A 22,339-nucleotide genomic window follows, 5' to 3' on the forward strand; every position below is an offset into this window, starting at 1 on the left:
TAGTTGCAAAAGCTAGTGTTGCATCTGCGAGCACAATAGTCACACGCTCTCAAAGTCCTTTCAGAGAAGTTTCCCTCGACCCCATAGCAAGGAGGCAGCTGCACCTAATAAATGCCAGAGAAAGCGCCAGGCAGCTCTGTCTCAGCTCTAACACAAGCAGCTTTTGCAGGCAACTCTTTAATGCAGAGATGAGATCCACGAGGCAGGTGGGAGCATTATACCAACAGTTGAGTAACATCAGAGCGACAGCTTTCCTACTTGCTATGTCATGCTATCAACATGAAACGACTTTGATGTCATGCTGGTCACTGGTGGATCTCAGGTAGAAGTCTTTCTTCTGTGACCCTGAAGCCAGTGAAAAGATCCACCAAGAGCCTGGGGAGCATGCCACGCTACTTTAGCTCCACGCCTTTACTTTGATGGTGCAAGGGGGTTTTCCAGGCTAGGGTTGTCCCATTTCCCTGCTGCGTTACTTACTGAAACTTCTGATTTTGGCTGTTTGGCTTTCTTGGGTGAAACTGGAGGAAGAAGGGGAGTCTAAACTTTTCTTAGGCATCAGAAATAGTTGAAAACCAGGGAAATAAAAGGCTGAAGTGATTGCTACTGTCCCAAGCAAAAGTCACCTAGTTGCTCACATGGGCCAGTAAAATTCAATGCCTGTGTTTCAACTACGTAATTCTTTGTGACCCTAACCTCAGTGAATGTGTTGTTATAGCAGCTTGTTCAGCTGCTCCTGCAGTCTTTCAATATTGGTGGAAGACAATACAAGCTCAAATTACAGCTTCTGCAAGGGACCAGTTCACAAACCCTTATTGTAAAGTGCATACTAAAGGGTATTCAGATATTCCTGTTCACAATAATACTCTCAGTAGCTCTCTTAACTGTCCTCTAACAACCCAAGTATTGTAAATATGCTTCTGCTAGTAACACTTCATGAAAGAGGATAAAGAATCTTAACACTTGTGCTTTCAGAAAGCTCTCAGGACTTTCTAACCTACAAATGTTTCCAGCAGCAAAGGTATTAGTACAGACCACTTCTGGAAGCAGTTTGAGCAAAGGAGGCTAAACCAGAAGTGTGCCAGGACACCATCTATTGGTGTGGCTCCATTGTGGGGAAAGGTAGGAAAGGTAACATCCAGCTGCAAAGAGAGAACAGCTTGAGGCAACATTTTCTTTATACTTCTTCCAGCTAAATCTCAAAAAGTATGTCTGGTTTATTAACTATTAGTTATTAAATAAGCACTGACCTAAAAAGTCTGCCCTAAACTCTGGTAATGAAAGTAGCAGCATATTATGTGTCCAGTGTGCCAGTGGAAAATGTCTATATGCAGTGTGATTCTTAATAGAAGAGTTCTGCTTATAAAATTGCTTAGAATAAACTCATCAGCAGTACACTGTGGTCAAGGAGAGGTTGTTTTGTTTTTTGAATAGAAAAGTCCAACTGGTTACATTAATTCAGGTATTGGGAAAGAACATACACAATGGGATTTAGCAAAATTTGGAATGAGATCAGCAGAGTCAAGTGAGAATAAAAACTCTCTAGCATACTGTTAACGGTGCCAAAAACAGATCAAATTTTCTTCCTTACCTTGGTCAGACACCTCTGTGGAAAAATAACTGGCTTATATTTCAGGTGACTTTTGGGATACACTTTGGTACAGAACTAAACAATTGATGCATACTGGATTGCTGGAGGCTGTATGACATTTTACATAATTGAATGTTTTAGACAAGTAAAATTAAATACACTTAAAATGCCTTGATACAGAATGTATCTTACTTATTTGATATCATTAACATTGTGCAGAAAATGACCTTACAGAAGTAATAAAAATAAGCTTCACTTATAAGCTTCTTACACTCGTGTTTTCTTACACCACCACATATTTCTGAATTTCTCGTACATTTCAATTATGCCTCGTGCTTTGAGATCTGGATTATAGTACCTTGGGATGCTGAGCTTCCACTGTTTAACTAATTAAACCACTTTCATTAATATCAACAGCAGCAGAGGTTGAATTCTGCAGGGTCTCCCCAGTAACAGTCAGGGGAAAAGCACTGAGCAATGTAGCCTGTTGGCCGTATCGACTGTTAGTTGGTGTGAGATCCCTCTAGAGGGAGATGTCCCCCCACAGGTTGTTTTATTGCCCATGTGTGCCGGAGGAAGATCTCTTTTGGTCTGTGCAAAGCACCAGCTAGGAATTGAAGTCTTACTCTTGATTAGCAAACCAATTAGGAGTACTCTGTAAGCATAGGTGTGGCTGGTCAGTGGTGTAGGAAATTTACAGTCTTGTTTGGTAGGATGCATTGCATAAACCAGTACTGTACTCTACTAAGCTTTTGATCTTTATTTGAAATTAAAGGATAGGCAATGACTGGACCATAACTTACAGGTGAATTTCCTGAGAAAAATAAGCTTTAGGATGCAGCTTTTCTATCTTTACCACAGTTTTGTGTGAAATACCTGTTCTAATTTTGGTATCGAACAGTCATGTTGATATTCTAGCATTTATTACTTAGTGGGTCCTCCCCAGTTAAAATAACATTCTGCATTTCTTTATATGAAACAGTGCCTGCAACATGTACTAGAGACCCATAAGATATATGACCTGACAAGATTAGGCCTTGGTCTATGTTTTGCAAAACTGCCAAAACATCCAGTACGTTAACATACTGCAGAATATTCTGAGCAAAACTTGCAGAATTAATTGCTGGTAATGAATTGACATAACTAATTTTTGGAGGCCGAAATCTCCACAACCCCTCAATTGACAGCTGTTAACTAGCTAAATCTGTACAGGGAAATTATTGTTAATATTGAAATCGGTAAGTAAATTACTATCTGTATTTACCAGGAATACAACAGCTCCTTAATTGAACTGACACTTCAAAATACTTGTTTCTTTTGCTAAGAGGCACTCACTACCTAGTTTGGTTGCTGCTAAATAAAAAATTGCTGTCTTATTTAAAAGGCATAAAGTTGAAAGAATTTTTATCTTAAAATCAATAGTACCACAACCCAAAATATATGGCTGTATAAAAACTGAAGCAATTCAGGTATGTTTGTAACAAGAAAACAAATTTATTGATTTTAAAAGACAAGACACAATTTTGTTTTGAAAAAACACAAGAAAGCTAGCCTGAGTTCAAGTCTGAAATATTCAGAAAAATCCTACTGTCTTTAGTATGTTCCAGTCATTTTTTTAAACAACACACTAAAAGTTAATATATATTTTTATAATTATAAAAGTTCCCCAGTTATTGTACAGTACACAATACAAATTGCCCACAAACTATTATTTAGCTCCTGCCAGTTTTGAGAGGACATGATATACTAAAAGATTTAGCATTTCTCACAAAAATCACATCAGGAAATACATATTTACAAAATCAAATACATTATACAAAAAAAAAACCATCACGTTATTCTGTAAAGATGTCTTCTTTAAATAATTAAAAAGTATATTCAACTGTAGTCCAAAAACTGGAAAAGAACATTACATTATCTCACACATACAATCTACAAAAAGTTGCTTACCTCATTTACATAATATATTCAGTCAACTGGAAAATAAAAGTTTGAATATGTCCTAGTGTTATGATGTTTCTGTGCTGTGGGACTGAATAATGTAATCTGCCACTTACTAAGTGAAATTTAAATGATGGCACTTAAAAAAAAAACAGTATAGAATAAATGCAACAAAGAAAGTTTTCTAGAAGATAAGAAAGCCCTGAGTGATGCTAAAATTACTGATTGGTAGCTCTAGAATTAACCTAATTAAAGTTTACCACCTCAGGCACAATTTTCCAAGTTTTTGAAAGGCACTCAAAGTTTCTTTAACAGCCTCATTGGTTCTTAACTGTAAATCCAAATTTTCAGTGAAGATGAGTGGAGATGGGCAACTTGCTTTGGTACAAGGTGATATTATCCTAGCATATTTTAAATTACTTAATTGGGTTACTTTAAGATGGCTAATTGATGTTTAAATACAAGGCAATTGCTTTAATGTTGTATTGACGGAAACTTTACTTGGGGAACCCTTTAAGTATTCTTTGTGTAAAAAGCTCTTGCTGGTATCAGTGAGTCAAAAAGAATTGAACTGAGTTCCTGGTAAATACCAATCTATGTGAGGTTGTTCCTCCAAAGTCTAAATTCCTCTTGCAAAGACACTTATTATTTCAGAGTAAAATCAATCCAGAACTGAAAACTCCTGTAAGATGATAATCAAGAAAGAGCTTAAGAACATACAAAGACATTTTCCTGATTTAGATTTAAGTGAGGCTCCCCTGATGCTCATAGGCTTGTTCTGGGCTTTATTTTCTACAGTGAATTTCAGCCTTAATGAGCAATCTACAAGAAAAATTCTTACCAAATATTTAACTACTCAGGGCTTCCAATCCCAAAATGCTAATTTCTTTTTTCAACAGGAAAAGGAAAAAAAAAAATCAGAATAAAACAAGAGTTAGAATGATAATTTTCAAACTAAGGCATACTTTACTTCAAACAAACACTAGGCAGTCACTTTGTAAGTGGCTTTTACTATTTCTTAGTTAAACTGGTAAATTAAACTCAGGTCTACTGGCACATAAAATCACTAGCAGCAATGATCAAGGCATGCAAACTCAGAAGCATTTACAGTAAATTATGAATAAAAAAAGTTGTTAAATTAAAACCCTTTGAGTATTGCATTTATGTTAATTAATTCTGCATGAATCTTCATTAACTGACTAAAAAGTTTTACAACTTACTTGCACTATACTACTGACGTAATTCCATTATATAACTTAAAAATGAGACCCCTTTTTTTTTGCCCTCAGCTAGTCTTAAATAAGTACAGCTGCATTTAGTGTTTGCTGACTGATTGAGATTGTAAGAAACCAGCAGAAAACATACTGTACTCTCACTTAGGAAGGTGGCATTTCTATCTGTAAGTTCAAAGAATCTCTACTTGCTACTACACCTGTTCCCTTGTTCTTGTAAGCAGTATCTCTAAGAACAAAGGGGCTTTTTAAAATGGCAAAAGGCTTGTGCAATTTCTAGGTTGCTTTTAAAATTCAGACATTCAATAAGGGACATCCAAACTGCACCCCTGTAGATAAAGATGAATAAAATACCTTTATCTTTTAGCTAGTCATTATTGCAGTGACTGAGTTTAAAAGAAGTATCAATATAATTGTGCACTTTTTGTTCTTATCAAAAACACTGCCAAAAATTTCAATGCAAACACACCAAATGTTCTTCAAAATGTATTCTTCTTCACTAAGCCTTCTTTTAATTCTAAAGATCCTTCTTTACAGTATCAGAGTATTCCAATACTAACTGACCTCAGGAGATTTTCAGAATAGTCTAAATATATTTTCTAAACCTTTATCTTCTAAAGGAATCTTAAAGCAGACAACTTCATTATATGTAGAAACATATGTTTGATTTTCTTTATATATTTATGCAATTATGAAGACAAGGGAGCTGAAGTAATGTTTTCTATTAGGCAGTACACGTCAATGGCAGTGAATATTTTGCCTACATCTATTGAGCCTCCTATAACAAAACCATTCCCATGTAGTATGCAAGTATTTACTTTAGACATAATTAAAAAAAAAAATCTACAACACTATCAGCTATTTCAAAGGATATGCTCAGTGGACTAATTAAATTATCTGAAAAGCTTTTTTCCCATAATGTTACTTACAATGCTCAAAGGGTTAATGCAAGGCATTATATCAAATTAATTTTCTAATACTAGAACTAAGCACTGTGTGTTTATGCTTCTATTCCAGTTTTTATTGTTTGTTTGTCTTAAACCACCAAACAAATTAGCAGAGATACTAGAATTCAATTTATTGATTTGTTTTAAACCATATACAGAGGATGTCCTGTTAGAGAGACAAGGGCCCAATTTTCAGAAATTCATACTGCTCTCTCAAACAAATGTTTTAAACTCTGAAATTATTATTGTATACTCATGTTACTAATAAATATTTTTTTGTCAGCACTTTTATGGCTATCAATGGTTGTTCTTCTTTCGTAAAAACATTCTGAATTAAACTATGAATTGCAGTGCATCTCTAATATAAGTTTTCTTCTAAACAGTGCAGATGTCAGTTGGTGAGAATGAGAGATATCAGAGCATTTCTCCTAGCAAAAACAAGGTGAAGAAGTGTTTTAGATATTTAAAAATACCTCGCTTTAAATTAAAATTGTATATAGACCTATACATTCCTGAATGACAGAACATTACCTGTTTTCTTATTTTTGAACTAAAGTGATGCTGTAAATCATCATTTTATAGGTAAATAATTCAAAATCTATTTTCCAAATTCTTATGGAAATTTTTTAAAAAGAAGGTGCTTAGAGCATGCTACAGTACAAGAGCAAAACAGAAACAGTAATTGAAAACAGAAAAAAAAACCAGCTGTCAAACCAAATTACCATGAGAAAGACAAAAATGTACCAAGAAATTTTAATAAATATAAAACTTTTGAAAATTGGGCCCTGTGTTTTGAAAAGGTAGTTTGACAATATCCATTCCCCCACACTGTTCACTGTGCTATTTGTGCTAGTGGGGAAAATACCTCTAAATTAATTATTTTGGATGCCATGTCAAGATTAGCTAAAACCCATCAACCATGCCTACTCTCATAATGTCTACCCTGTGGATACATGCTACACCTCTCCAGAGCACTAACAATAGACTTCCGAGCTGGTGTGGCAATGTAACCACATGCTACACATTATAGAATATGGACTGAGGTATTTGTATCTCTGTAGTTTTATGATTACTAAAACCCAACTATTAAATAGCAAGAGTGTGCAAAATGTTTTATCTACGCATTTGATTAAAATTTCAGTAAATGTAAAAACAGAACAGAAAACCCCCAAACCTGTAAGTATAAAACACAGCTTACAGTAACATAGCTCTTCTAGTAAAATCTGGTAAAATCTTTAGAATTTAAGCATAGGAATAGAGACTCCACTCAGTTTTATGAACCTGGGATAGTTCCAATTTGTTTTGAGAACCCATTGTTTTTAGAAGCTATGAAATACATTCCATTTTTATATTCAGATATTTGTTCAGTTTTGTTTTGCACTTTGTGAACAGTGAACAACTGAGTAGGGCAGGGAACTAAATAATGAAAGATACTCAGGTCCCACCTTTATTAACAATCCTGATTTACCTATTACAATCGTACTTTTTTTCTCAGCAACAACTCCAACATTAAATCAATAAAGGACAATAATAAGAAAACATTATGGGCCTGTCAACACAAAAATTGAAACAAGTACTGCAGTATTGAAAAAAAGCTGAAAATTAAAAAAAAATGTTCAATTATTTCACTTTATTAAACTTGTAAACATCTTATAATGCACAATGAAGGGGAGTAAATATTTATCACAGCTTAGTTTTAGTATTTTTGGTGAAGGGTACAGATGTGCTGATTTCCATGGAAAAATCAGGACACACTGAGTGATGTATATGAGAACAAAATCTATAATGAGATTCAGTGCATTTATGAGGTTAGAAATAATGAATATAAACCTCACTTTCACTTTCTACTGAGGAAAAAGCCATCTACTGATATTAGTAGGAATTATGCCTACATAGAATGAGCAGGATGGGTTCACCTCCCAATTCTGCAAAGGAATTAAAAGTTAATTTTGTACACCAATAATTTTAGGACATCTCAGTTGATGTGCAGCTGTACTTGGAGCATATGTAAACTCTAGCAACACAAACTTGTTTGCTATAAATACGTTGTTCATTTTACATGCTCTTCTCCCATTTGGTATTTATGACTTTAAAGTAATTTTCAGACACACTAGATAAACCAAAATAAAAGAATCCCCAATTTTCTTACACAGTCTTTTCTGTAAAGTTGATATTTTTGTGCTCTCCTTCAGTTTTTGGCTTTTTTGCTTATTTAATTCCACTATTTTAGTGTAGCAAATTCATGTGTCTGCATAATGAAATGTTTAAGAAGAAAAATTTGAATTGTTTAATATCAATTAATATGTTCTCTATAAACTGTCATTATTTAACCATTAAAATGTAGTATCTGGCTGATACCCCACAAAATATAGAAAATTAAAACATGTACTGCATTATGTACCTGCTCATTTATTTCTTTTTAGTTTTTAAATTAAAAGTAGGCAAGGGTTTAGAAAATATATAATCATGCTTGGAACTATGGTCAATCTATTTTGACATTTGAAGTTGGTATTAAAGCTAGTTTTCCTTTCCAAATTCCCAAGCAAATTTTATTTGTAATAAAGTGAAATCCAGCTAGAAACAAGAAAAAATAGGTTTATTGTCATCCTAAGAGGGATATTAACATCATTTAATAATAAAAAAATCCTTTTATTCTTTTGAAGGCTATGTAACCTGTCCTTACTTCTTAGGGAATTTGAAACTGACAGGCACACCTTGTTGAATTAATTTAAGAGTTAAGAATAACAGAAAGTACTAAGTCTTAGCTTCAGTTCTGTTTAAGGCACCATGTAATAGCCGAGGTACAATGATCCCTGATGTACATTCTTAAATGGCAATGGTCCATCTAGCCACCTATTCAGATTCTACACAATTGGGAATAAGTACAAGTGAGGTGTGCCAGTTACACTGCCTTATCTAATTTTTGTAAAAATTTAAATCCACTTTAACAACAAGGAAATATTTTTGAAAGGAAAATTATGTAGGTTGCTACATTCCTTGCATTCTATAAAACATCTTTTCTAAGAGCAGCAGATTGAACCACTAGTAGGAGAAGACCTGGAATAGAAGAAAGTCATCCAAATTGAATGTTTTCCTGCATGTCCAGTTCAGCATAAGTAGCACGTACACTTAAAATTAATAATAATAATAATCAAGTCACTTATTTTTTAGCTTCAGTTTCTAACAAATACATTACCACTCAACAGCCAAAAGCATCTGTTCAGTGGCCCCACATATAGAATCAGTAGTCTTCAAAACAGAGGAACTGGTATACAAATAATATCCGGAACTGTTGATTTTAAAGGAAGCTTGCATTGTTCACATGATGGTCAGATAATTAGGTACGTTTGTGACATACACATTATCACATTCTGTTACAACTCTGTAATTTAAACTTGCTTCTTGCCCACAGAAAGAATCTAGGAGATCTTCCCAACCCTCCAGCATTATTACAAAAATTCCCCCTGAATGCTCACATTTTTAATAAAATAGTGTCTTCTCGTTGTCCAATGAAAAGCACCTTTTATAACAAATTTGATACATCTGCTGTCAAATAAGTATGTCTCCAGCGTAAATCAAAGAAAATAGTTCTTTTGATATTTCACAGAAGTGCATCTAATTAAAATCCTATCTATATGAAATCATCATCATAACTAATAATTAACATTAAAATATTTTTAAAAACTATGAAAAAATTTAAATTATTATAACAGGACAAAAACATTAAGCTTTGCAAAAATCTTCCTTGCATTTGATACTAAGAAAACTCTTCATATTGAGCGGCCAATGTAAAATGATCCTGTTTACAAAAAAAAAAATCTCTTTTTTTTTTAAAACAGATCTGGCAAAATACATACACCCATTCCATTTAACAGCTCCAATAAAATAATGTTCAGCACAGCTAAAATTTGACAACAGTCAACCTTCAGACTTAATTATCTTTATTTTTTTTCCATATTAAACCCAAAGGGCTAATGTAATGGGCTGTGTGTTGGGAGGGGGGGAAAGAGAGCTTTCATATTAAACTGCAGTATATGTATTTCCAGTAGCACTGCATTGTCTGATAGTCTGAGTAGTTGCAACAATGTGCTCATTATGAATTGGGTTTAGGAGGTTCTGCTGTACTCCACTCTCAAGCACTGGCTGCATGCAGCCCACCTGGAATGCTTGGTTTAGCTCTGTTTTCTCCCTCTTAGCTTGTGGCTCTCCATTTTCATCCAGCTCTTCATCTATTTCACTTTCAACTTCGCTGCCCTCATCTGCACAAACAAACCACCATGAAACTAGCACAAAGGGAAAAAATTCTAATACAAGGGCCTTTATTTTGCAAATAGTTGAAATACAAATATACAGGGAAGACAAGCAATCTGATAACGCTCAAACTGATCATTTACCATTTTAATGGAAAAACTCTATTATTATCTCAAACAGGTAAGCAGACTCAGCTTTGATCACTTGAATTACACACTGTTGATATAGTATGTGGAAAAAACAACTGCAATCTCAAAAACAATCTCTAACAAACAATGTTAACTTCATATTGCAAAATGCCTCTCACCTCTAAGACATGATGAACAAAAAAGTTGGTTACTCCTAGTTACAGATAGGGAAACTGAGGTGAAGAGATCTGGGGTGACTTGACCCCAGATTTTGATATACGTTCTTATACTCAGTAGTTGAGGGATCTGGGGTCAAGTCACCCCAAATCACGCAACTAGTCAGTATAATAATGTATGTAAAAATAGGGCATGAAGAGGTTATAAGGAACCTCGTTCTATCCTCTTCACTGGCAAGTTATCTGACAACTACTTGCATGCAGTTCTGCCTTCTTCACTTAACAAAACGTTTACTGCAGGTAAACATACATAAGCATACTCCTGTTTTATTTCCCACAGCTGTTACCCTCCTCTGTCCTGTCAGATATAACTAAATTCTATGTAAAAATTGGACTATTTCTTCTGTCAGTAATAAACATCTTTAAAAGATACTGTTTTAAAACAAACCTACAATATTCTAGTCATTATTATATGTTGCATATTACATAACTAGCTTCTTGTATCCATATAATATATTAACTAATCCATATAACATATACATGCACTTTAAAGCATGATACAGCTTTAAATTCTGTTTTACTGTACTTTTAAAACATAAGGACTTTGCTCAGACACATTAGCTCTATACAGAGTTATACAGTGGAGAGATTAAAATGCTTACCTTTATCCATATTTCCAGGGGACACAGCATTTAAATCACCAAACTGCAAAATAAACAATAAAAAAACTGGACACAGTCTTAAGCAAATGTGAACTTACAGTATCTGTGATGGAGCAGAGCTGTGCTCCACTAGTTTGAGGCTAGCATTCAAATGCATGATCTTGTCCGTAGCCACATCCACAGTACAGCAATTCATTTTCCATTCCATTCTAGTCTTGTGCTTATTAAGACAATTATCACTAAGTAAATTTAAAATGGGAAAATACAATCTTATTTAAGATTACTTCACCAGGGTCTTTGTTGCCTGAAGCAAGCTATTTCTGTGTTATACAAACACATAAATTATGATGGATATCCACTATGATCTGCCAATATTTTAACAAAAATATTTTTTTAAAATTTTCCAGAGACAACTTTAATTGTGCTGGAACAAAAATGAAGGTGTGTCACAGTGTTGCAGATCTACCTGTAAGGTAAATGAAAGTCCTTGCTAAGAAAGGGTTTACAATCCTGTAAGCGATTTACTTACATCAAAAAAAAAGACCTTTCCAGAAAAGTTGCTCAGAACTTCCTTCCCTGAATCCTCTAAGTTTCTCTTAAATAAGAATTGGCAGAGCAAAATGCCATCAATGAATCTCAAAGAAGTACATCATTTAGATAAATACATTTCTAACCATAAATGATGATACCAGTCTTTTTCAGAAGAATTTTGCCAATACCTGTGTCCAAAGCTGAGAGAAGAGGAAGTGAGAAAAATGAGAATGCTTTTCTCTGCTGCAATGCCAGTTTATACTGTTTTATGATGTTTGCCAGACTTCCCCATTTTATTCAGTCCCAGTCATTAAATACAGAGAAACAGACATGCATTTAATTGGTAATTACTACTTCTATTCTGCTCCTCTCACCTCCAAAAATTTTAGGTTACTTAGTTCCTCATAATATCTTCATCTTCAGTCTACATAAACCTTTCAGAAGACCCTACACTACATTTATGTCTAACTGTGTCTGTTAAGAAGACGCGAATGTAGTAACTGCATACTTGTGTAGTACCTTACTGCAAATATAAGGCAGAGATTAAACAAATATACTATTGGTGGGTCACTAAGCAGAAACATTTGTTATTTAGTTTTTCTGAAACATGTCATGCTACATGATATAAAATCGTTTGACAAATAAAGCTGAGACATTTCCAATTTCTCTTGAAAGTAAAGCATCTATTTACAGTATTTAATGAGTCTATCAATGTATCTCGAGGGAAGAATGCTACCTGATGCCAAATCAACTTGCAAAATGACTTGCGATTTATTGGTTACATAGAATATGATACAGTGACTCCCGAGTATAAAAATGTAACAGATCTGTCCCATTAACTACTTAGCATGTTTACAAATATATCCATTTTCCAGCACTTTTGAAGTGCAATTCTTTGATGACAATTCATGCATTCCTCACCAACTCACTCAAAATAAAAGGTTAGATGAAATGGAAAAAAGAAGAATGAGATACACTTTGCCTTGCAGATACCATCGATAAGTATAAAAAAAATGGTTATGATTTGAGACTCTTCTGTTTTTTAAAACAATAATCTTTGAAACACATGTATGAAAATCAGCCGTGTTGCAAATCTCTATGTGTACCTGTGCTGGTTTTATTACTGTATGGGAACAGTACCATGAAAGCCAAACTTCTGCATGTAAGCCGTCCTTCTCAGGTCAACGGGGGTAATCAGCTCACTTGTGTTAACATTTGTGTGGGAAAGCAAAATGTGTGCAAATACATGTAAACAGATCCATGTAAGCAACAACTGTCTATTACTCTGTTCTTTTTTTATTTTCACATAAAATATTCAGTTCTCAAAAACTGGAAGAAGGCTATATGTTGATCAACATTTTTCAAACCATGCACATGGATCTGTATGCAGTTTTGTAAAGGAGCAAGTTTATTTCGAAATAATTGGTTGTTAGAATTCAATGTTATTTTAGTACTCAGACAATCAACCAATGAAGTAGGTTTGAAACTGCTGTATGTATTTGTAACCCAATCTATTGCTATACTGCCGAACATCTTACAGCTCCACGTAAATGTTTAAAAACAATCTGCAGACACATACCCAAATTCATCACTAAGTCTATCAATTTAGTCTCTTACATATCTTACCTCTCCCATAACTGCAATAGGCGTCTCTCCCGTTGCCTGAGCAACACGATGTTCTACTAAGTAAAACATGTATTCATCATAAAGCAAGCGGATCAGATGAAAAGAGCCAAAGCTAGCAGCACTGCGCAAGGTTAAATCTCGAATCACCATTGAGCTATTCAAAAATAAAAAAAATATATATATTTATGTATTATATGTCATAGTAATTTTAACACTTATCCATGCAGACATTTCACATCAAAATCAATATTCTCAAAAGTAATGTTATCCACAAATGTCTGATTTATGGTGTCTTTGAAAAGAGATGTTCATGAAAGTCAATCATTTGCTTCTCTCCCTTCTCTGAAGATATTGTTGAACAATTGGAATATTATTGGACACCACATCACGTAAGAAATAACCATATTGTTTTGGTTTTAGTTTCTCTTTGTTTTGATATATGCATAACTACCAATACTTGAGTATGTGTAAAACCTAACTGGAAAGAAAATTTTGTTGAAAACATAACTCAAGTGGTAAGAAAACTATTTGATTTTAAACAAACTAATGCTTATATAGTGTCTGTTTTGTCCACCTTCCCAGTACAAAGGCCTTAACTGCCATAATTTTAACACTTTGAAACTTAAAATTACAAAAAGATAGGCTTGTGTGTACATGTTATATTGACAAATTCTGATATCTTCAGCAAGCAGTTGCTACAGTAATTTTCAAAGAATGAGGTTTACTCTGATAACTGTTCCAATAAGCAGCTAACATGGAATGCTTGTCCTAATGTTCTTTTCACACACTAAAAACAAGTTCTGTCTTCCTTATTTAATAAACATAAATACCACAGTGTCTCAATAAATAATATTAAAAATAGTGGCTTAATAGTTGTGTAGTTATTCAACTCAAAAATTTTATATTATGTTTCTAACTAAGAACAAAATTCCACCTGCCTTCATTTGCTAATGGCCTTTAAAAAAAATAAACAATGATCATTTAAGTTCCTGTCAATTTGAAAGTAGCCGGGAGTTCAAGGCTAACAAAAATTTTCTGAAAAAGCCCCACATGTTCTTCATGTCTTAGCAAGCCAGTGTTTGATGCTGTATCTGTCAACTTTACTATGGTGAACAATTCAACAAATAAAAGAATACTTAGAATGTTTTAGAAGTCTATTAAATACTACCTGTAGAAAGACCATTTTAACAGAAATTGCCGTGCTGCTTTGGGAAAGCTGGGTCTTCCTTCATATGGTTTCAACGCTTGCATCATTACATTATCAAGCCAGGCAGCCCACTGCTCCAGAGTGCTCTGCTGTTGAAGAGTCATCTTGAAATCTGTTTCTAGTCTCTGAACCATGTTGTCATCACACTGGCACACCCAGGAAGCCTGCTCCTGTTACAGCACATGGCAGCTCTTAAATTGACAATATGTAAGCCAAAGCACAGACCGGAATTCTCTCTCAAACATTAAGCAATTCAATGGCTGTAGAGGACAAAACCCACTTACTAGACGAAGTAAGAAGTGGGTTTCATTTTTACGTCTATCATAATTTTGTTGAAAGCAAATGGGTGGGAAAAGCAGAACATGGAAGAGCAGACATTAAATAAAGAAATGAGAACAAACAATGGAAACAACACAAGTATGTTGTAGTTTTCCACACTCATTTTCAAAAAATGGTTCTACTTTCCTCATTTGTCATTTTTCTACTGAAATATTCAGGACTGTCAGACTTTCCTGGGTCTACAGGCAGGGTAAGCAGGAAGAATGGTTAAATGTGGAGCTAAAGTCATAAGAGATGTAGCAAGAAATCAATTGCAAGGTCACATTCATTCTGAAGAAGTTAAGCTTAAAGACAATTTCTGTTATATCATCTTATAAAAGAAACCTTTGTATGTAAACAAGGATTATTTTGCTTGCCGACTATAGGCAGTGTGGGAAACACAAAACAGCGAAAAAAACTGCCAAACACACATTTCTTTAACACCTGGTGTCCAGAACAAACACAGGACAAGGTGAAGATCTGGTGATTTATGTTGCCACGGCACCAAGGAGGAATGTGAAGCAAGATGGAGGCCACACGGTCCCATTCTTCCACATTTCTCAATGAATATTTTGCACAACTCTGCGGACATTATCTCCTGTTTTGCCTCTTTTCCCACAACTGTGTGCACATTGCACCGAGGAATGTGCTGTATCATTACTCAAGAAACAATGGATTGACCATAGTCCCACCCACTCACACATACGCATCTAGTTAAAATACTACTCCAAGTTTGTACATAACTCAGAGGGACAAGAATCCAATACCAAGTCAGAGGGACAGATCAACAGGTTTGTGCTCCTCATCTCCCACCCCCAGAAGGGACACCTTTTGGTAAGATCTGTGCCCTCAGCTATGCTGAGTGATTAGCCGGGAATTAAGTTTGTGATTGTAATCGTTTTTGTTTGTAGTGCTATATAGACAACCTGCAGTTTGTTCATTTATCATGGGCAATCTCAGAGAATCTGTAGAAGTTGCATAAGAATAGACCATACTGTTCATGAACCTGACTGCTTCTCTTGAATGACACTGGACCTACAGCACATGGGCTGTTCGTGCATCTGGTGTCAGGCCTACAGTCACAGCAATAATTGGCATAGCTATTAGGAGACAAATCCAGCCTCCCTTAGCCCCTTTAATCTCTGAGGACTGTCTAGAATGCAAGGAGATTCATCTCTTACCAAATTAACTTGTCACCTTAAATGTGACAGGCAATAATAGATTACACATTAAAGTACAACATAAACTGCACATAAATGGAGAAACATTCTCTGCATACAATAATAAGCAATTTAGTCAGTGTTCTCAAGTTTAAATAAGGCTAACTGGTGAATTCAGAAACTAAGAGACAAAAATGAAGACTCACTAACTGCAAGCCATGTCCTTAAACTCTAGGATTGATGTGCTAAATTAAGACCTCATTTACAGATGCTGCATCCATATTAATATATTACAACACTTAACATACTGTATCTTTTGTCAAGTACTCTTGACTGCCTTTTGTTAAGATTATTAACAAGCATGTTAAAATACTCATTCACAAATTAAAGACAAACATAGAACTACCAATAATCTGGAACTTTGCCTGGTAAAAGTTAAAAAATAGTTTTCCTCAGAGGAGCAGAAACACGTGGAGAAACTAAGCTTAGTGAAAATATAACTATATATTCTCTAGCTAACTGGAAACTAGTTCTAATCTGTACTAATCTAATCAATTACGCAGGAGAACTTGCAAATTTAAGCATAGGCACTTGGATAAAGTATATTAATAGTATTGTCTTTGAAAAAATGAAACAATCTCTACTAAAAACAATGTTGTGCAAGTAATTGCTTTTAGAGGCATTCAGAAGCTAAGCTACTATCAGGGATCTAATTCTAAAATATCATTTATGCTGTTACTAAAATATCATTCATGGTACGCATTCTAGGAATGTATTTGCTCTACATTTGCATAGAAGTTGGAAGAATATGTACACTTTGAGACCATAAATGGAAACAGATAATGGTTCTGAGCTTACTTTCCTAAAGTACAAGCTGTCACGTTTGGACTGAATCACTGAATATATGAATCAGCAGATGTTCTCACTTCACTTTCTTGATAGAATAGTGACAGCTAACAAAAAAGTTCAAAAACATAGAGGAAAAAACACTTTTTTTTTTTTTTTTAAAAAAAGCCCATTATTTAAAATTACATTTTACCTGAACATTGGCAAAATCAACACGGTTAAGATCATTGAGCATCTGGTTGATTTGAGAAGTATTTTGAAGCACAGCACGAGCTGCTTGAGCCAGGTGATTAAGAGATGTGTATCTTCGCAGAGTCTGGGCAAAGGCACTTACAGCGGCAACCTATGAAGAAATTTATTTTTAAATATTGTACTCCTTATCTGTAGATTAATTCTACAGCTTGAGTCTTTACCTTCATTTTAATATTCTATATTAATGAGTCCTCATATGTGAATCATGTCCATGTAGCAGATCAAATAATGTCTTCCTTGTAATTTTTTGACAAAACTAAGTTATTTCCTCTCTCATTATTTAATGCTTGATGCTAAACATGAAATTCAGCATTAAAGCTAAAATGCTACTGCTTTTAGATGCTACTTCTCACTTGGTTTGCCATTGCAAGAATAATACTGCAACAGTCTTGTCTACCTTGGTTTGTATCATCCTCTGTGGAATATTGTTCATGGCATTTGAAAGCCAACCTTCAAGGCTTTTTGCAAAATTGCGGATGGCTTGGGTCAAGGCACCTGTGCATTAAAGAATAAAAACAGAATGAAAAGAAAGCAATGTACTTGCCTTGAAATGTTTTGCATCTTCAGTACTTACGTACTCATCGTTCAGGTCCGTTGCTTTTGCTTACTAAAAGACAAATCCAGTCTAGATTCAGAATGCCTCATTCAGATATGGAGTATGCAATCATGATTTTTATTTTTTTGTTTAAAAAGCAGTTCTGGCTTTCTCACCTAACAATCTTTCAAGGAGTGTGTGACCAGCAGTATTGTTTTGGGCACTCCTATAGAAGAGCACCAGTAATTGCAGCAGTTGTGAATGACATTTCCATCACAAGCTTTCAGTTTTCCACTTCATCTAAGCACTTCTTTTAAAGAGGAAAACTCTGGAAGAAATTCCAGTTATTGGAATACTGTAGTTTCCTCAAAGAAGCCCAAAGTATCTTTAAGCCATTCATGGTGCTGTTTACTTCATTATTAAAGAACAAAATCCAACATCCAGTGCTTAAGGATATCATCAGTAAGCAAAGATACAGGAGTGTGTTTCACTGACAGAAAGTGAGATTATTCAAATGGCTGTGGAATTTGTAGATTTTTGTTTCTTTACTATAGCACCCACAAAACCGCTGAGTGGCTGACAGATTTGTAGAGAAACTGAAGAAGCCCTTACAGCAACTGGCACTACTCAAAATACAAGTGTTAATTTTTCAAAGGAGGAGGACAGGAAGTATTTTCCCAAGGAACTGTGCCAGGAAAAAAGAAAATCGTATCTCCTGAGTAGTAGAAACCTTGTTTTCCCATACCTACCACTTGCTTATTGATATAATAGCATCCACTCAAACGGTTGCAAAAAGGAGGAGAAAAAAAGAAAAAATTACAGGTTTCTAAAGACTAGTAGAGAATGAATGCAACTACAAAAGTGAGGAGGAATAAATTAGAAAGAAAAAATAATATTATTTTCAAACTATTTCAGCTACATGTGACAAGAAGCAGTCCAAGTAAAGATTCACTGGATTCTGTTTATAAGTCTGAATACTCTTGTACAGTAAGAAACTAATGCTGATTGAATTTGTCTTTGAGAAATGCTCTTTCACTGTTTGAATCACTGATGATCCCTTTTTTAATAAATCTTTCTACTACCAAAGTAAATTTACTAAAAGAAATTACTCATTACATCTTTTCAACGTATTTTCAAATTTGCAGTGATAAGCAGTAGAAACCATACCAGCAATTTATATAGCTGACCACATATTTGGATGCTTAGCTGAACACAGTTTGATCCTACAAAGTATCTGTATTAGCTGAACATTCTATGGTAACAGGGTTTTTTTTCCCCCTTGAGGTTTACACATGAAGAACAAGCTTTTTTCTTCAATCCTGTCAATCACCTAGCTCACTTGAGCTGCTTTGTAAATGATTTCTCTGCACTTAGTAATTATCTATGTATTCACTCCTATTTTCTTACCTATAGAAACGAAAATGCAAAGTGAAAGGAATAATGTAAATACTGTATGAGTGATACATAGACATTTAAGGAAAATATTACTGCTTTTTCACTTCTTATTTGCTTATTACTTTTTTCACCCATCTATATCTTACAAAATTATTTGTATCACTGTAATGCTGATCTCCTTTAAAAAAAATATGGAAAAGCTGCTCAGGTCTCAAGAAAGGCCTCAAGAAAGGCCTTTAACTAAGAAGAGAAGCAAATGAAAGGAATTGTAAGTTCTGAAGAAATTAAATAGCTAAAGTAGATAACCAGGCATCGGTATTGTATAGAACAATCATTAATTTCTAATGAGCTCTGGAGATATCATATTAAATACAGAATTGTTCTCATACTCCATCCTTAAGTACACCTCTAGCCACTACCAAAACCTTAAGTACTTACATCCTCAGAGCTTTCTTTTAAGTTCATCTGGCTGCCATAGGAAAACAAGAAAACCTTTTCAAAGAATCACAAGATGAGTATGGTGCAAAATAAATGGCCTGATCTGGTTAAATGTTACTAGACACACACTAAATGACACTGCAATGGCAGTTACCAATAGAAAGTTTGATTTGGATAAGCCCCTAAAAAGCTTGAGTTCTCAGCTGAAAATCCTCTGACATGCAGATCTCATAAAAACAAGGCTTTTACAGACGTTACAGTACTTCATTTTTTTTCTGCCTGGAATTGCTTTATACAGTGTGGAAATATGGAAACATAAATTTTCCAGCTATGATAGAAACTAACCCACAGGCAAGTTTGTCACTGTTCCTTCTGTTACTTGTGAAGGCCCACAAAGTCCATTCTAAATCCTAATAGCTCTGGTCTACTGCCATATGCATTAGGTATTTATGGTCCTTATTCCGAACTCAAATGGCCAGCATTTCACTTTTCTTAGGAAAAGGAATTTTGCTGTTTTATAGACAGTAATTCTTCATTTATTCTGTGGTTGCTAAACATTTCAACTGACAAATTTAACACAAAGGTTAAAAACAAAACCATTTTTTCCTCAATTGTAACTTTTTTTCTACTCCAGTAAATGTATCACACAGCTGAGTAGCACAGTAAGACTTTACTAAAAGAGAAACACTGGAAATCTAGACAGAAAAAAGATAAACCTTAAAAAAATCATATGTTTACTTCAAGCACTTTCCAAATTAATATTTTTTTTTTCCTATTTGAGCAGCTGCTTTTGATATCTTTCCATTTATTCAGGAAAAAAAATCATAAACATGCCCTTAATGAAGCATTTACAGTCCCCTTCCCTCTACAGAGTCCAAACTTCTCTATACATTTATATTTTCCCACACAAGATGAATTTGTCTACTTCACCCAGCTCCATTATTGTCACAGTCAACCATTAAGTACAACCTTAAGCCTTCCTCTTGGTCTCTTCTAATGGCTGGAGATAATTTAATTCAAAAGCAGAAGTTAAAAAATGAATAATATTTTAAATATTTAACAGGGAAGAGACAACTTGTATGGACCGTCATTACAGGAAAGCTGACTAGAAAAAGCCATTTAGTTATCTGGTCCTAAAGATAAAGTAAGAAAATACATTAGCTGTCTTCCAAAGGTAGCTCAGTGGGTGGAATTTTGAGCAGAAAACCACCGGACTGTTCACAAAACAGAGGCAGAAGTCTCCTGGGATGAATTTGTCCTGGGATCAGATGATGTGTTTACACCAAGAAGTCCAATAATCATCCTAAAACCATGAATGTCAAACACAGTAGGTATCAACTATTCAAATATGATTGTTAATTCTAGAAAGAAAGAAATAGCATGAAAAAGACCTGATGCCTGAAGTTATTGATATTAAATGATTGTGTCCCATTTTATTGAAACCTAGTACAGGCAATGCCCAATGCATCTTATGAAACAAGGCAGGGAGATGCCAAAAGCTAAGGAGCTATCATTTAAAAGCTTTAGAGACTACCAGGCTGTGCAGGAGAAACATGTTAAAAGCAAGATGAAAAGCAGGTTTTGTGAAAAAACATATCTGCACCACCTTTTTATTTAGAAAGTAATGTGCTTTAGGAAGAGAATTTTAATTCAACCTATTAAATGTTGTAATTAAATTTGTGGGTTTTTTTATCATTGCCTATTTGCTTGTGATAGACTATATTACTCTAAAATCAGTATCCTACCTACTTGCATTGTTATTAGATAGAAAAGTAAAACATCAAATAAAAACTAATGCAAAATAATTTATACAAATAATTGTCAATAATTGCATGTATTTCAGAAAATATTTTTCCTTTATTCTGCTACATAGATGAAAAGATAAATTATGTCAATCTCTACCGAGAACTTACTCTTACCTTAAGAAAAAAAGGTAAAACTGCCTTTGTAAATGCCTGACATTCTGATTTTATACATTTCCAGCTCCAAAATCTTTGTTGCATCATGCGTAAATTACTAAAACATAATTTTATTTCACTGGCAAGCAAAAAGTCAATAAAACTTTTCTGCAACAAAGTACTTGCAAACATTCTCACGGAGCACTTACTACTGCTGGAGTCACTAGAGCAAAAGAGGTGTTCACAGCATGACAAAATAATTTCATTAGCTGCAAAGCTACTTAAGTTTCTATTTTTTTTTCAAAAATATTAATCTAACTTTATAAAGTGACCACTGTTTTTTCATAGAAAGGATATAATATGTAGGAGTTATGAGGTTTATAGTGGGTTGCTGACATGATTTCTTTGTAATATTTAGCACAGCATATGCAAGACAATAAATGCTTTATAAAGAAGTTCAACTTTCTTCACATAAATTAGTTCTCTACCAAAAATAGCCATAAAAATACACTGCTGGAGTAACGATGGATTCCAGTAAAATTAACTTTGAAAAGAAAGCTGCACTTCTGGTAATGGCTGAATGGCTGGACAGTTACTGACTTTCATGCAGGATGTATCACAGAAAAAACAGTAGATTAGAATAATCACAGAATCACAGAATGGTTTGGGTTGGAAGGGACCTTAAAGATCACCTCATTCCAACCCCCCTGCCAAGGGCAGGGACACCCTCCACTAGACCAGGTTGCTCAAAGCCCCGTCCAACCTGGCCTTGAACCCTCCCAGGGAGGGGGCAGCCACAGCTGCTCTGGGCACCCTGTGCCAGTGCCTCACCACCCGCACATTAAAATAAACTGAACTAAACACTTCTGAGTTAATTTTTCGTTGCCTTAACAGTCAATAAAATTGATTTCAGCAGCCACTGATAAGGATCAAAAGACTAACTGTTCAAAAATGGAATCACAAAGATCATATACATTTGTTTACAGACTAAACAAAGATTAATATGTAATGTTTAAACTGAAAACTACTGTATTTAGTGGAAGGACTGACTGACGTTAGTGCACATTGGCTCAGGTAAAAGGAAAACATTTTTATCTGAAAATATAACACACAGAGAAAGAAGTACTTTTAATATGAAACTGTATCTTAAAAACTAGATTTTCCAACTGCACTAAAATCCTCAGTTACTTTTAAAATATAAAGCATAT

At 34.5% G+C, this 22,339-nt stretch overlaps 1 protein-coding gene across 3 annotated transcripts in view; it reads right to left on the reverse strand.

Annotated features, from left to right (window-relative positions):
• Positions 1-9,632: 9,632 nt before the first annotated feature.
• Positions 9,633-22,339, reverse strand: part of RFX3 (regulatory factor X3) — a 124,914-nt gene continuing 112,207 nt past the window's right edge. For all 3 annotated transcript variants that reach the window (XM_032989710.2, XM_032989694.2, XM_042804821.1), the window contains 6 exons: positions 17,263-17,360; positions 16,807-16,956; positions 14,251-14,459; positions 13,083-13,236; positions 10,926-10,968; positions 9,633-9,967 (listed from right to left, as the gene is read on the reverse strand). In XM_032989710.2, coding sequence (XP_032845601.1) covers positions 9,729-9,967; positions 10,926-10,968; positions 13,083-13,236; positions 14,251-14,459; positions 16,807-16,956; positions 17,263-17,360 — 893 coding nt within the window. In that variant the 3' untranslated portion in view covers positions 9,633-9,728. The remainder of the gene's footprint in view (positions 9,968-10,925; positions 10,969-13,082; positions 13,237-14,250; positions 14,460-16,806; positions 16,957-17,262; positions 17,361-22,339) is intronic.

The sequence above is a fragment of the Tyto alba genome, unplaced genomic scaffold (genome assembly GCF_018691265.1).
Source record: "Tyto alba isolate M040663 unplaced genomic scaffold, T.alba_DEE_v4.0 Super-Scaffold_42, whole genome shotgun sequence".
Taxonomy (NCBI): domain Eukaryota; kingdom Metazoa; phylum Chordata; class Aves; order Strigiformes; family Tytonidae; genus Tyto; species Tyto alba.